The 13385-nt window shown below is 57.3% G+C and overlaps 1 protein-coding gene and 1 long non-coding RNA gene across 2 annotated transcripts in view; one reads left to right on the forward strand and one right to left on the reverse strand.

Annotated features, from left to right (window-relative positions):
• SEMA7A (semaphorin 7A (JohnMiltonHagen blood group)) overlaps positions 1-13385 on the reverse strand; it is a 30071-nt gene that overhangs the window by 13089 nt on the left and 3597 nt on the right. Inside the window, exons 2-6 of the mRNA XM_014889276.2 lie at positions 2404-2537; positions 2020-2070; positions 1438-1533; positions 1275-1359; positions 770-880 (exon numbers count right to left, since the gene is read on the reverse strand). Coding sequence (XP_014744762.2) covers positions 770-880; positions 1275-1359; positions 1438-1533; positions 2020-2070; positions 2404-2537 — 477 coding nt within the window. The remainder of the gene's footprint in view (positions 1-769; positions 881-1274; positions 1360-1437; positions 1534-2019; positions 2071-2403; positions 2538-13385) is intronic.
• On the forward strand, positions 5449-8419 carry LOC148222212 (uncharacterized). Its single transcript, XR_015806453.1, has 2 exons — positions 5449-6688; positions 7710-8419. It is a non-coding gene; the product is annotated as an uncharacterized LOC148222212 (long non-coding RNA).

Below are 13385 nucleotides of genomic sequence, written 5' to 3' on the forward strand. Positions count from 1 at the left end.
TGAACCCTCAGCTGCTCTTCCCAAGACAGGGAATGCCCGGGATCAGAGCTCTGCTCTTCCCATGGAATATCCCGGGATCAGAGCTCTGCTCTTGCCATGGAATATCCCGGGATCAGAGCTCTGCTGTTCCCATGGAATATCCCGGGATCAGAGCTCTGCTGTTCCCATGGAATGTCCCGGGATCAGAGCTCTGCTCTTCCCATGGAATATCCCGGGATCAGAGCTTTGCTGTTCCCATGGAATGTCCCGGGATCAGAGCTTTGCTGTTCCCATGGAATGTCCCAGGATCAGCCCTGGGGCTCTCAGCTCTGCTTTGGTTTCCCCTTCCCTGTTTCATCCCGCTGTTATTTTAATTCTGTTTTTTTTTTATCCCGATAATCCCCCATTTTCCCCCTGGAAGTGGAGCAGGGTCCTTTCCCCACGTCCCCACCCTGTCCCTGCCCGGCCCAGCCCCAGGGCTGGGCTTTGCCAGCACTGGAAGTTGCCCAACACCAGGGGACAATTTTGCACAACCCAATTTCCTCCCAGCCCGCAGGAGGGACCGGCGGGCAGCATTTCCCCATGCCCCGAGGACTGGGAAATCACTTTTGTGCTGGTTTGGGGCAGAAGCAGAGCAATGACAGGGGGTGAGGAGGGGAAACCAGAAGCTCTGCAGCTTCTCCTGCCCCCTGCCAGCTGTGGGGGTGGCAGAGTCCAGCTGGGAATGTCCCCTCACCGGGAATGTCCCCTCACCGGGAATGTCCCCTCACCGGGAATGTCCCCCACTCACTCTGCATCACCGTGTCGCTGGTGTAGAGCTCTCCCCCGCCCCTCACGCGGCGGAATCGAGGGATCTTCCCGTTCTGCTGGCTCTTCTTGATGGTGGAGTAGATGTCCTGGCCTGTGGGACAGCGGGGATGGTGATGATGATGATGAGGAGGAGGAGGAGGAGGATGGTGGGCATAGAACAGGAATCCCTGTTCCATCCAGGGATTCCCATCCATCCAGGATGGTGCTGGCACCCCATCCTTGAAGGGTGGCAGGGACACATCCTCACCTGTGCCCCCACCAAGCCTGGAGCTGTGGGGTCACCGCAGGCCCCTCCTCCTGATTCCCAAAATTCCTCCCACATCCCACATCCCGGTGGGAATTTCCAAAAGATGTGCGTTTCCACGGGGACAAACTGAGGAGAGCCAAGGCCACCCAGAGCAGGGTTGGAGCAGCCTCGGGGGGTTCCTGTTTGTCCCAGGGGGGTTTGGAGAACAGGAAAATGGGAAAACATCCCCTTTTCTTACCATCCACAACCACGAGGGTGTTGGAGTCGGGGGTGAAGGGAGCGATCCCTCTGCCATCCCAGGGCGGGCTCTCCTTCCTCTGCGTCTGGGGAAGGACGGGACGGGATCCTGAGTGGGATCGGGCCGGGTTTTGCCCGTGTGGGATGGGGGGAAGGGTCCTTACCACATTCCAGCAGGTGGGGGAGCAGCCGCCGGTCCCGCACACCAGGAGCCCGTCCCAGTACTGCTCCACGAGGGTCAGGAAATTCCTGCTCTCCTCCTGCCAGGGAGGGGACACGAGCTGGCAGTGACACCCAGTCCCCAGCGCCACACAGATTCCCACATTTCTCCTGCGTTTTCCCGGATTTCCACATCCAGAGGGAGCTCACGGGGAGCACGTGAAGCTTCTTCATCTCAAATCCTCCCCATCCCATCCCAGTGTTCCCCTTCATCCCAAATCCTCCTCATCCCACTGATCCCTCCTAAAACTCAAATCCTCCCCATCCCATCCCACCCCACTGTTCCCCTTCATCCCAAATTCTCCCCATCCCACCGTTACCTCCTTCACCCCAAATCCTCCCCCATCCTACTTTTCCCTCCTTCAACTCAAATCCTCCCCATCCCATTGTTCCCCTTCATCCCAAATCCTCCCCATCCCATCCCACTGATCCCTCCTAAAACCTAAACCCTCCCCATCCCATCCAATCCCACCCCACTGTTCCCTCCTTCACCCCAAATCCTCCCCACCCCATAATTTGGGACTTACCAAATTCCCAGATGCCACGCACTGCCCTTCATTTTTCACCGGGAATTCTTCCTAGGATAACAGAGAAGGAAACATTTCCATTTCTGCTTTCTCAGCTCCGAGGTCACCAAACACCGCCAGATGTCCTTGTCCCCTCCCCTGGCGCCTGAAATCCCTGGGGAAAGCCGGGCTGGATCCCAGTGATGGAATCATCGCTGCTCTCACCCCAAAAAGGATCCCTGGCTGGAATTATCCTCCCACCCCGGGAAGAACCCACCCGGGAGATCCCTCCCTGCTGGGATTTTGTTTCCTGGCAGAGCCCAGCTTCATCCAGGTCTGGAATGTGGGTGGGGAGATGAATCCCAACCACTTTTTATGGGGTTTTATGAGGCAGAGCCTCCTCACCGTGTAGTACTCGCGGGTTGTAAAGTCGTAGTAGTAGAGCCTCCCCTCGCCCCCGACGTAGATGGAGGAGGTGTTTTCCTGGTGGAAGAACACCGGGAATCTCTCCCAGCGCGGGAACACAAATTCCTTGGCACCTGGGGATGGCACAGACCTCAGGGAGCTGCTGGGGGGGCACCCTCTGACCCCCTCCCTTCCCTGGCCAGTGAGAGGAATGAGGGATTTGTCTTTACAAACAGGATAAAACAGCGCCGAGAGAGAAAAGAAACGACGGCAAGGATTCCACTGATTGATAAATGGAAAAAAAGAAAAAAAAAGAGATTTGCCTTTACAGACAAAGTGTAGGTTTGCTGAGAAATGAAATTGGGTATTGGAAGGTGAAAGAAGCAATAGAGAAAAACTCTGAATGAAGAATTAAAAATTAAAAGGGAGGGTTGTACATTAGAGGGGAATCTCAGGTATCAGGAGCTCCGGGAAGTCTGCACCTCTCATGTACCTCAGCCAGTGGGGAAAGAGAGGGAAATAAATTGGGATAAAAAGGGAGGCTGCATCCTCCAAAAATATGAGACACACCCCAGAGGAATGCCCCATGGCCTCTCCCTTTATTCCAATAAAGTTACAGGACTCCTCTGTCTCCTTTTTGGCCATAAACCTCTGGTTTTTGTGGGTTAATTTTCCTGACATTTGGAGCGCCGAGGAAAACGGGGAGGGCTGGGAAAGGGGACAGGAGGCTCCCAGGCTCCAGCCATTGTCCCCTGGGCCCCCGGGGACAGGAGAGCTCCACAATGCAGAGAGGAAACACGGGAATTGCTGGGATGGCAGGAGGGGCAGCGGGCAGGGCCCCAGCCCTGGCTCTGGGTGCTGCCTTCCACAATTCCAGTTCTGCATCCCAGCTGAGGCAGGAGGGATCCCTCCCCCACACCCTGGAAACAGATCCAGGCAATGCCAGAGAGATTTGGGTCCTTCCCAGAGCCAGGAGGATGGACAGGGCTCTGGATCCCAAAATCACACACAGGGTTTGGATCCCCAAAAGAACACCAAGAGTTTTGACCCCAAAAGCACACACAGGGTTTAAATTCCGAACCAGAGCCCGGTTCTGTCAGGGAAAAGCCTCACCCCAATCCTCACCCCCTCGCTCCCTGTCCCAGACAGGAACAAAAAGTGGCAGCAGAGCCGCCCTGTGCCCCCCTGCCCTTCCTCTTTCACATCCCGCCTTTTCCAGCTGCCCTTCCCTGCAAACCCCCTCTGTTCCCTGCCCTGTGGCCAGCGGGGCTGGGGGAGCCTGGTCCCGGTCCCCTCCTGCTCCCAAAGTGCCGAGATGTGCTGGAATGGCAGCACAGGGATGGCTCCAGGGATCAGGGCTGCCCTCAAGCACTCGGCATTCCCGCTTTTCCCTTTCCCAAAAATTAAAAAAAAAAAAAAGCGGTTTCTGCTCCGGGCAGCGCTCCCAGGCGGGGAGCGCCTGGCAGGCGGCACCGCCGGGTAATTAATTAATTCATTAATCAGCGGCGCGTGGCTCTCAATGTTTGGAGGGCTGGCACTTGGCACTGCCCAGCCCCGAGCCGCCTCAGAGGTCACCGGGGCTGAATCCCCGCCGGGTTTGTGGGGTTATTGCCTCCTCCTCGGGGTCCCTCGTCCCTAAAAACAAGCGGAGTTTTCCCAGCAGGGCTTGGGGAAGGTGCCAGAACTCCCCGGGCTGGTTTGGGTCGGGCTGTGGGGATACAATGAGGGGACAGTTCCCTGTGTCCTTCCCCTGGGACCCTCAGCCCCACTGATCCCGGTCCCTGCCTGCCCCCAGCCCTTCCCTGTGCCCAAGGGCTCTGAGAAACCTCTGAGCCCGAGCTGGAGGAGCCGGCACAGAATCTTCCAGGATAATTCTGTCTCAGCCTGGCCAGGAGAGGAAGAATCCCCTTCCCAGCCTATTCCTTCCCAAAAACCCCACTCCTGGGGAGCCCCTAAAATGCTGTGACCCCACCACCACCACGCCTCAAGCTGATCCGCCCAGACCTCACCAAACTTGACCCCTGTTGGAAACCTCCAGCCCCTAAATTACTGCTAATGCAGGCAAATCTCCAAACTCAGCTGCTCTTCCTCTTCCACACTTCTCTCCTGCTGCCCTGGGGCTCCTTTGGGGGCTCTCCCTGAGCCCTGCCAAGCTGCTGAGCCCAAAACAAACCAGCCCTAAACAATCGTTTGGCGGGCGCCGAGGTTGTTGTTTATCCTGCAGCTCCCCAGGGACAGCCGTGAATCACTCCGGGAGCCGAGGGAGGGAACAGCTCTGCCAGCCAGAGACCCTCCAGAGAGCCCGGGCTGGGCTCCCTGCGCTGGCAGCCGGGCTCCAAACGCTTCCAGCAGCGGCTCCTGGCTCCCTCTGCTCTGGAGAACTGGTCCCAAGTCCTGCAAAGCTGGTCCCAAGTCCTGCAAAACTGGTCCTAAGCCCCGCAAAACTGGTCCTAAGCCCTGCAGCAGCTTGGATTAGGGAAGGGTTTGATCCCTTTCTCTCCTGGAAGGGTGAGGGAGCAATCCTGCACCCCAAATTGCAGCTCTGGGGTTTGAAGTGAGGATGAGGAGGCACAGCACCATGAAATCGTGGAATTGTTGGGACTGGGAGAGACCCTAAAGCTCATCCCGTTCCACTCTGTGCCAAGGGCAGGGGCGCTTTCCACTGTCCCAGGGTGCTCCGAGCCCCGTCCAGCCTGGCCTGGGACACTGCCAGGGACGGGGCCGTGTCCCATTGTGTCCCCAAAGGACGGGACATCTCTCCTGGCAAACCCGCAGCTGCTTTTGCCACTGCAAAGAAAGGCTCGTGCCCTTGGGAGGCCTGGCCCTGCCATCACCCCCGCTCCCAAATCCAAGCCCGGGGCTCCAGAGGACACAGGGCTCATTCCCAGAGCCTGGCTGACCCCGCCGAGCCCCTCTGCCCGGCGTTTGGCGACATCAATGGCACCACTGTCCCTGGAAATGTCCCCGCTCGGGCCGCCTGAATGGGAGAAAGGGCGGCTTTGTGCTCGGCAGGGCTGCGCGCCAGAGGGAAGGGGAGCGGGAACATCGAACCGGGGAGAGAAGGGAAGGGAAAGGCTCCGAATGCCATGGAGAGAAGGGAACAATCCTGCTTTCCATCAGGACACAACGAGCGGCTCCTTGTGGAGCCTCTTGGGAAGCACCGGAGCATCGTGGAGCATCCGGGAACATCCATGAGCATCCCAGAGCATCCCAAAACATCCAGGAGCATCCCAGAGCATCCCAGAATATCCAGGAACATCCGGGAACATCTAGGAGCATCCCAGAGCACCCCGAAGGATCCGGGAGCATCCCAGAACATCTAGGAGCAATCTGGAGCATCCCAGAGCATCCAGGAGCATCCGGGATCATCCCAGAGCATTCCAGAGCATCTGGGAACATTCGGGAGCATCCTTGAGCATCCCAGAACATCCCAGAGCATCCCGGAGCATCTCAGAACACCCAGAAGCATCAGGGAGCATCCCAAAACATCCCGGAGCATCCCAGAGCATTCCAGAACATCCAGGAACATCTAGGAGCTTCCCAGAGAATCCCGGAGCATCCCAGATCGTCCCAGAACATCCTAGAGCATCCTGGAGCATCCCAGAGCATCCCAGAGCATCCCAGAACATCCCAGAACACCCAGAAGCATCAGAGAGCATCCCGGAGCATCCCAAAACATCCAGGAGCATCCCAGAACATCCAGGAGCATCTCAGAGCATCCCAGATCGTCCCAGTGCATCCCAGAGCGTTCCAGAACATCCGGGAACATCCGGGAACATCCGGGAACATCTGGAAGCATCCCAGAGCACCCCAGAGCATCCAGGAGGATCCGGGAACATCCTGGAGCATCCCAGAGCATCCCAAAACATCCGGGAGCATCCCAGAACACCCAGGAGCATCAGGGAGCATCCCAGAGCATCCTGGAGCATCCCGGAGCCGGCTGTTCCCATCTCCGAAGCACAGGGGCAGCGTGGGCTGCAGCCTCTCCCGGCAAATTCCATCCCCCAGCCCGGCTGGGGCTGAGTCAGCTCCGCCTTCCCTCTGCTCGCTCCAGCATTCCCGGCTGGCAGCGGCTCCCGCAGCCTAGACACTCCTGAGTCACCGGCTCGCACCGCTCCCGGCTCCGAGAGGGGGGAATTCTGTAGGAATTCTGCGGGAATTCTGCGGGAATGCGGCTGGAGGTGATGGTTCTGACGGGTTAAAATCGGGAACTGAAATAAAGCTCGGCACGAATGGAAGTGGAAGCGGGATTGGAGCAGAAGCTGCTGGGGTTTGGGGAGCTGGGGTGGGTACGAGGCAGAGATTTCATTTTCCACCCATAAACTCCTTCCAAGTGGGAATTATCTGGGAATATCGGGTGGGAGAGCTGGGTAGGGAGTCTGCCTGCTCCCTGGAATTGTACACTCCTGGAATTGTGCTCCCCTAGAATTGCCCTCTCCCTGGAATTGTGCTCCCCTAGAATTTCCTGTCCCTGGAATCTCCCTCTCCCACCCGGCCCCTCGGCTGAGCTGTGCCATCCCGGACTCTCCCGTGGCTGTCGCAGGCCGGGGGGACACGCGGCACATGGAAAATCGGGATTAGCACGGGCACCGTGCCGAGCCCTGGCAGCGCAGCCGAGCCCCCGGGAATTGTCGCTGTGACGCGTGGCAGCGCTGTCACTCGCGGTGGCCCCGATGGCACTGCCACCTGCTCCGCCACCGCTCACAGCTCCAAACCCTGCGCAGCTCGGATTCCTTTCCACATCCTCATCGGGATTTCGACCTCAGTGACGGGAGGGAAGTGACTCGAGGGCTGGGAACGTGGGAGTGTCCCCGCATGTCACCTGCGATCTCATCCCGGCTCTGAGTCAGAGCGGGCTCTTCACATCTGCTGGGATATGAGTCGGGAGCCGCCGGGATGCGGTGACACTGATGCCTGTCCCTCTTCCGCTTCCCAGTTGTCCCAGGAATGTGATTCAGGGCCACTTCCTGAGTCACGCATGAGTTCCCACACCTCAGCTCCCAAAACTCCGCACTGCAGCTGGAGTTTCGTCATTCCCTGCGGCCGGGCCAGCGGGACAAGCCCCGGATTTCCCTCCTTCCCTCCATCTGCCGGCAGCATCCCCAGGGGGACAGGGACACCCCACAGCGCTGCCAGGGTCCCCTCCATCCCCGGAGCAGGGCTGGATCCGCTCCCACCCTTTTAGTGCCTCCCTCCCTCCTCCCCAGCTCCACCACGGATGCCAGCAAGAAGCCAAAGCTGCGTTTTCTCTCTCTCACTCTCTCTCTCTTTCTCTCTCTTTTTCTTTTTTTTTTTTTTTTTTTTAGACGATCTATAAATTCCCAAATTGAGGCATTTCAGGAAGAGGAAATATGTCTCCAAGGAGCTGCTGTGCTAAGTTTTCCTTCCAGCGTGACTTTGCTCCAAGGGAACAAAGTGACACGAGGGAACAGTGTGACACCGGGGAGGGGGCACAGCGGGGACAGGAGTGTCCCGTTCCCATGGGATGGATGCCTCGGGCAGCCTGGGAGGCTCCTGGGACAGAGCCTGCAGCAACGGGGCTTTTTATAGGAACGGTCTGACTGTAAATGAGGCATTTCAGGAGGAATTTTGGGGGCATTTTGAGCAGGTTTGCACTGACGTGCCACGGAATAATTGAAAGGTTGTGGCTGCAAGGTTCCAGAGCGCTGCCACCACCGCCACCACACCTCGTGAAAAGTGACACATATTTCGGGTAAACGAGGTTTTCGAGAAGGAGGTGAAAGAGAAACCCAAGAGGCGAGAAAGGCGTGGAGGCCACTTCCCCCTCACTGTTCCCTCCCGCCCCCGGCCTCTGGCGGGGCTGCACTGCAGGAGCAGGGTCCGTGTCCCCAGAGGGTCCCTCGGACACCCCTCTGGAGAAGGAGAGGCTGGAAAAGCTGAGGGATCACCCCAGGGCAGCCCCGCTGTGTTTCGGCTTGTCCCGTGCCCCGACCTGAGTCATTTCTCAAGGAAAGCAGAAGGAGAGGAGCAGAAGCGACACCCCCAGGTTTCTGTCCCATCCCCCCCAGGAGCTTCCTCCGTGTCCCAAAACCATCCTGGGCCCTCTTTCACTCCCTCCCCGTGCCCCTCCTGCTCAGCCTGGAGCTCACTGGAGCGTGGCACTGCTGTCCTGCCCTCCCCTGTCCCCAAAAGGAGCGGGGACCCCCCAAAACTCCTGGGGAAATGTGGACACACACATTTAGAGAGCCGGGGAATCACAGCTTGGAAATTCCTTTTCAGGCCTGGATTTCTCCTGACTCTCAGCTCCATTCCCAGGCTGACAAGCTGACTGCAGCTTCAGTTAGGGAGGAGTCTCGCAGGGTGAGAACACGGTGACAAACAGAGTGGAATTCATCACCAACATTAACCCCTGGTGTCTTTCCCGTGGGACACATCCTGAGGTGCTGTCCCAAGGATGTTTTTCCCAATTGTCCGATGAGCTCCTGTCCTGTCCTGGCTGCACTGACACACTTTAAATCCGGGCTGGCTGTACAATAAATTGGCCTTTTTTCCCTAAAGAAATCCGTGTGTGTTGCTGTCCTTTCTGTCTCTTTGCAGCGCAGTAACCACAGGGAAATCAGGGAGCCGGAGGGCTGAGAACGCTTGTGGTTGAAATGAGTCATTCCGTGCCATCCTATCCAGAGCTGGAATTCTCGGTATTCCAAAGGCAGCCCAGCCTGCCGGGGCAGGGCAGGGGCCAGGTACGGCAGCGATGCTGCGGTCACGGCGTCTCCCCGCTCGGGCATTCCTGCATCCCAGGAAGAAGCACTTTAATGTTTTTCCAAAGTGCTTTCCCATCAGCCCGGCCTGGGTAAAAGCTCTGAGTGGAATTTTCCCCGTTCCCTCCGTCCTGCGGTTCTCAAAGCAGGGGTTGGGGGCTGTGGGTTGCTTTCCTTCCCATTTTCCAGCTGGGGAAAGTTCCAACTGCTCACTCCGAACCAGCACAGGCGGGGGCAGAGGGACTGGGGGGGCACACAGCCCTAAAACCCCACTAAGGAGTTGACGGAAAACCCCCAGAAAGAAGAGGTGTGAAAGGCCCCAGCAGCCGTTCACGCCTCTGTCTCACTCCGAGATTCCGGCAAGGCGCGGCCCCGGGAGTTTCTCATCCCCCTGAGAGAGATCACACTCATCACATCCTTTGGAGATGAGCAACGCGCCAGGAGAGCTCCGTCTTCTCTCTTCTCATCCCATCTCTGCCTCCCCAGCTCCTCCGAGCTCCCCTCCGAGGGAAGGGCAAACACCAAAATCCTCCCCCAGCGCGGCTTTTCCACCCCAGCATTCCCAGCTGCCCCCACCTCGCTTTTCCCTTTCCAACAAGGCTCGGTTCTTGTCCCAGCTTTTGCTCCCCAATTTGTCCTGGAGCTAATTAAGCCCCCCAGAAGGATTTAACCCCCTCTAGGAGGGCAGAACCCAGAGTGATGCTGGCCAGGGGTTCAGGTGATGGAGAAAGGGGGGTGGTCCCCAGCTCACAGGTCTGTCCAGGAACATCTACCTTCATTCCTTTTCCCTCTTTTTTTTCCCCTCTTCTCTTTGATTTGCTTCCCCATAAAGTCGTGCTTTATGTTCAGGACAGATCAGCTACTCAGCTGATCCCCTGGTGACAGAGAGAGGTGGGGTTTAAAGGTCACCCTCTGCCACAGCTTCCCTGGTTTTAAACACAGCAGCTCTCCAAAAAGATCTTGGGTTTGCTCCTGGAGACCAGACCACCCCTCTCCCCACCTCAAATCATCTGGCAATCCCCCAAATGATCCAACAGAGCCAAAGCAGAGATGGTTTCTTTGGCTCAGGAGCCATTTGGAGGGGAGTGGGAGATGGACGGGGTCCTCCTCTACAGCTGAAACACGTCCCATGTATGGAATGAAGGCAAATCCCCTCGGTCCCCAAAACAATCCCCAAATTCCATCCCACTGCAAAGAAATTGGGACACCAGGGGAAGGGCCAACACCAAAATCCTCTCCCAGGGCGGCTTTTCCACCCCATCTGCCCCCACCCCGTTTTTCCCTGGCTCTTTTCCCCCGCTGTTCCCGCATTCCCGGGGTGCTGGCTGTGCCCTGGAGAGATCCCTGCCCTTCCCAGCTTTTCCGGAGCCGGGCAGACAATGGAGCCCGCATTAACAGGGATAATCCATCCCACAAAAGCCGGCGGCCCCTGCGCGATCGCGATGCCCAGCAGAGCGCTCTCGGAGCACTCAAATGCGCTTTTTCAGAGGCACGCTCCGCAAGGAAATATCCTGGCACGTCAAGCACTCCCGAGCTATTTCTGGGAGCGCCTGGGGGGCAGGAACGGGATGGGGGAGGAAAAAAAAAACAAAAAAAAAAAACAACAAAAAAACCCTCCTTTTGGTTTGGTAACTGAGCTGCCAGGCTTTGGGGATTTGGGATCCCGAAAGCTCTGCTGGGAGCTGTGCTGCTGATATCCCCGCTCTCAGCCGGAGCTGGAATCGATCCCAAACACCCACTCAGCGAGCAACAAAAGAGACCCCTAACCTGCATCCCGCGGGGAACAAGCCCTGGATTCAAAGCCCCACGCTCCAGGAAAGCTGGAATTCTCCTTCTCAAACACCAAATCCCTGCCTGGATTGGGCTGGGCAGCAATTCCATGAATACTAACGCGGCCCCACTCTCGCTCCCCCCATAATTATGCAGCACTGGAGCTGCAAGGCGAGGCCGGAGCCTTTGATTCCGTGCATTTCTGCCATCCTGCAGGTCCGGCATTCCCGGCTGCCCCGGTGCCGAGCCTCCCATAGCTGCAGGGACTAAATTTAGAACCGGGTTTTGCCACTTTCCAAAGGTTCCGCTCCGCAGTGGCGGTCCCAGGCTGTGCCGCTTCCCAGCTCCTGCCTGTGATTATGGAATTTTATCCCGCGGCCAGCAGAACAATGGCACAAGCACTGCTGGATGTTGTGTCAACACAACAAAGGATGGATTCGGCGGGATCCAGGGAGCCCCTCCCAACCCAGCAAAGTCAGTTCCAGGCATTGATTTCCCAGGAAAGGTTTCCCAGGGGGTAAAAACTGCCCCGAGCAGCTCCAGCACAACAACCCCGCTCCATGCACTCCCCTATCCCAGCTGCCCACAGCTGGAAAATCCTTCCCGGGCAGGGTCTCACTGCCCAGGGCACGGCCACTCCAGGGAGGTTCCAAGTGGGAGGATCCAGAGGTTTTATCCCTGTGGATAAAGGTGAGGTGTGTGCAGCACAGGCCCTTCCTGGCAGGGAAGGATCGGGAAGGATCCCAGAGGGATCAAGAAGGATCTGAGTGGGATTAGGAATGCCCCTGCTGTGCTCTTCCCAGTAGGATTGGGAAGGATCCTGTTGTGCTATTCCCAGTGGGATCAGGAAGGATCCCAGTGGGATCAGGGATGGTCCCACTGTGCCCTTCCCAGTGGGATCAGGAAGGATCCCAGAGGGGTTAGGAAGGATCCCAGAGGGATTGGGAAGGATCATGATGTGCCCTTCCCAGAGGGATTGGGAATGGCCTCACTGTGCCCTTCGTGGCAGGATCAGGAAGGATCTGAGTGGGATCAGGAATGGCCCCATCGTGCCCTTCCCAATGGGATTGGGAATAGTCCCACTGTGCCCTTCCCAGTGGGATCAGGGATGGCCCCGCCCTGCCCTCCCACTCTCCTCCTGCTGCTGCTGCCACACCTGCCGTGAGCTCCAGGTGGGTGCCAGCCCCGGGACACCCCGGGTTTGTGCCAGGGAATGCCACGGAGCCCTCCCCAGCACCCCCAGTGTGCCCGCGGACCTCCCAGCAGCCAGACACGGGATTCGGGAGTCGCATTCCCAGCCTTGGAAAGCGCCGGGGGCAGGAATTTGACCTCCCAAAACTGCAACAGAACAGCCTGACTGCAGGTGCCTGGCTGGGACTGGGCGTGAACTCCTCATGGAAATTCCCACAACTACCGAAACTGGCGGTGCCTGGTTCTTCCCACATTTCCCGAGAGGAATACCTGACCCTAGCAGATAACGAGCTGTGGAATCAGTTCTGCCCAGGAGGGGACAGTGACAGCAGCAGAGCTGTCGCTAAGGGCGGGATTTAGCACCCAAACCTGTCCCCACATCTAAATTTCGGCAGCTGCTTCCACAGAGCTGGGGCTGCCAGGAAGAGGGTGCCCAGCAGCAGGAGGAAGCAGCAGCCCTATTTTTGGAGCAGCCCGGAATAGCCACAGGCTGGAGGTGGCTGGAACCCATTTCCCTTCCTCACTCACCTCCCAACCCTTTTTCTGGATGCGAGATTTGCCCTAAAAAGCACCTTGTACTTAAATTTATTTCTTGCTCAAGCTTAGATTTTAGTTTGTGCTCAAGCACTCGGGTTTAAATTTAGTTTGTCCCATTTAAGGCACTGCATCACCCACAGAACACCTTCCCAGGCCCGTTTTCAGCAGTTCCGTCCCCAAATTGGCTGGTGCAGAGCTGGGAGCTTGGTCAGGAATTGGCATCCTGCTCCCTTTTCCAGCCACAACTTCCACCAGTCATGCCCTGTTGTTGATTTTGTGTCGTGCTCTTACAACAGGAGGTGCCTGTGATTCACTCCATTTGTTTGGTTTGCTTTTCTTCTTTTTCAATCTGCGCACAGCAAAACATATTTCTTTTTTCTTTTTTTTCCTTTTTTTTTTTTTTTTTCTTTCCCAACTAACATTTTCAGCTCCCAGCATCGCCCAACCCTGTGAAAAAGGAGAAAATAGCACTGCTGGGAAAGCGAGCAGCTTTCTCCTGGAAATGGTGATGCTCCGAGAGAGCTTCGTGAGAAAGTGTCCTACCAAGATGTTTCACACCATGGGACCACAAAAAAAAAACCCAGAGATGCTGTCACTGAGGGGAAAAGCTGCTGCTGGCACCAGAAATCCCTCGTTTGCCATAACAGGAAGGGATGAGGACCCTAAGGATCATCTCATCCTCATGGGCAGGGACACATTCCACTGCTCCAGGTAGCTCCAAGCTCTGTCCAGCTTGGCCTTGGGCATTTCCAGGGATGCAGGGGC

Source organism: Sturnus vulgaris, chromosome 13, assembly GCF_052056855.1.
Source record: "Sturnus vulgaris isolate bStuVul1 chromosome 13, bStuVul1.hap1, whole genome shotgun sequence".
Lineage (NCBI taxonomy): Eukaryota > Metazoa > Chordata > Aves > Passeriformes > Sturnidae > Sturnus > Sturnus vulgaris.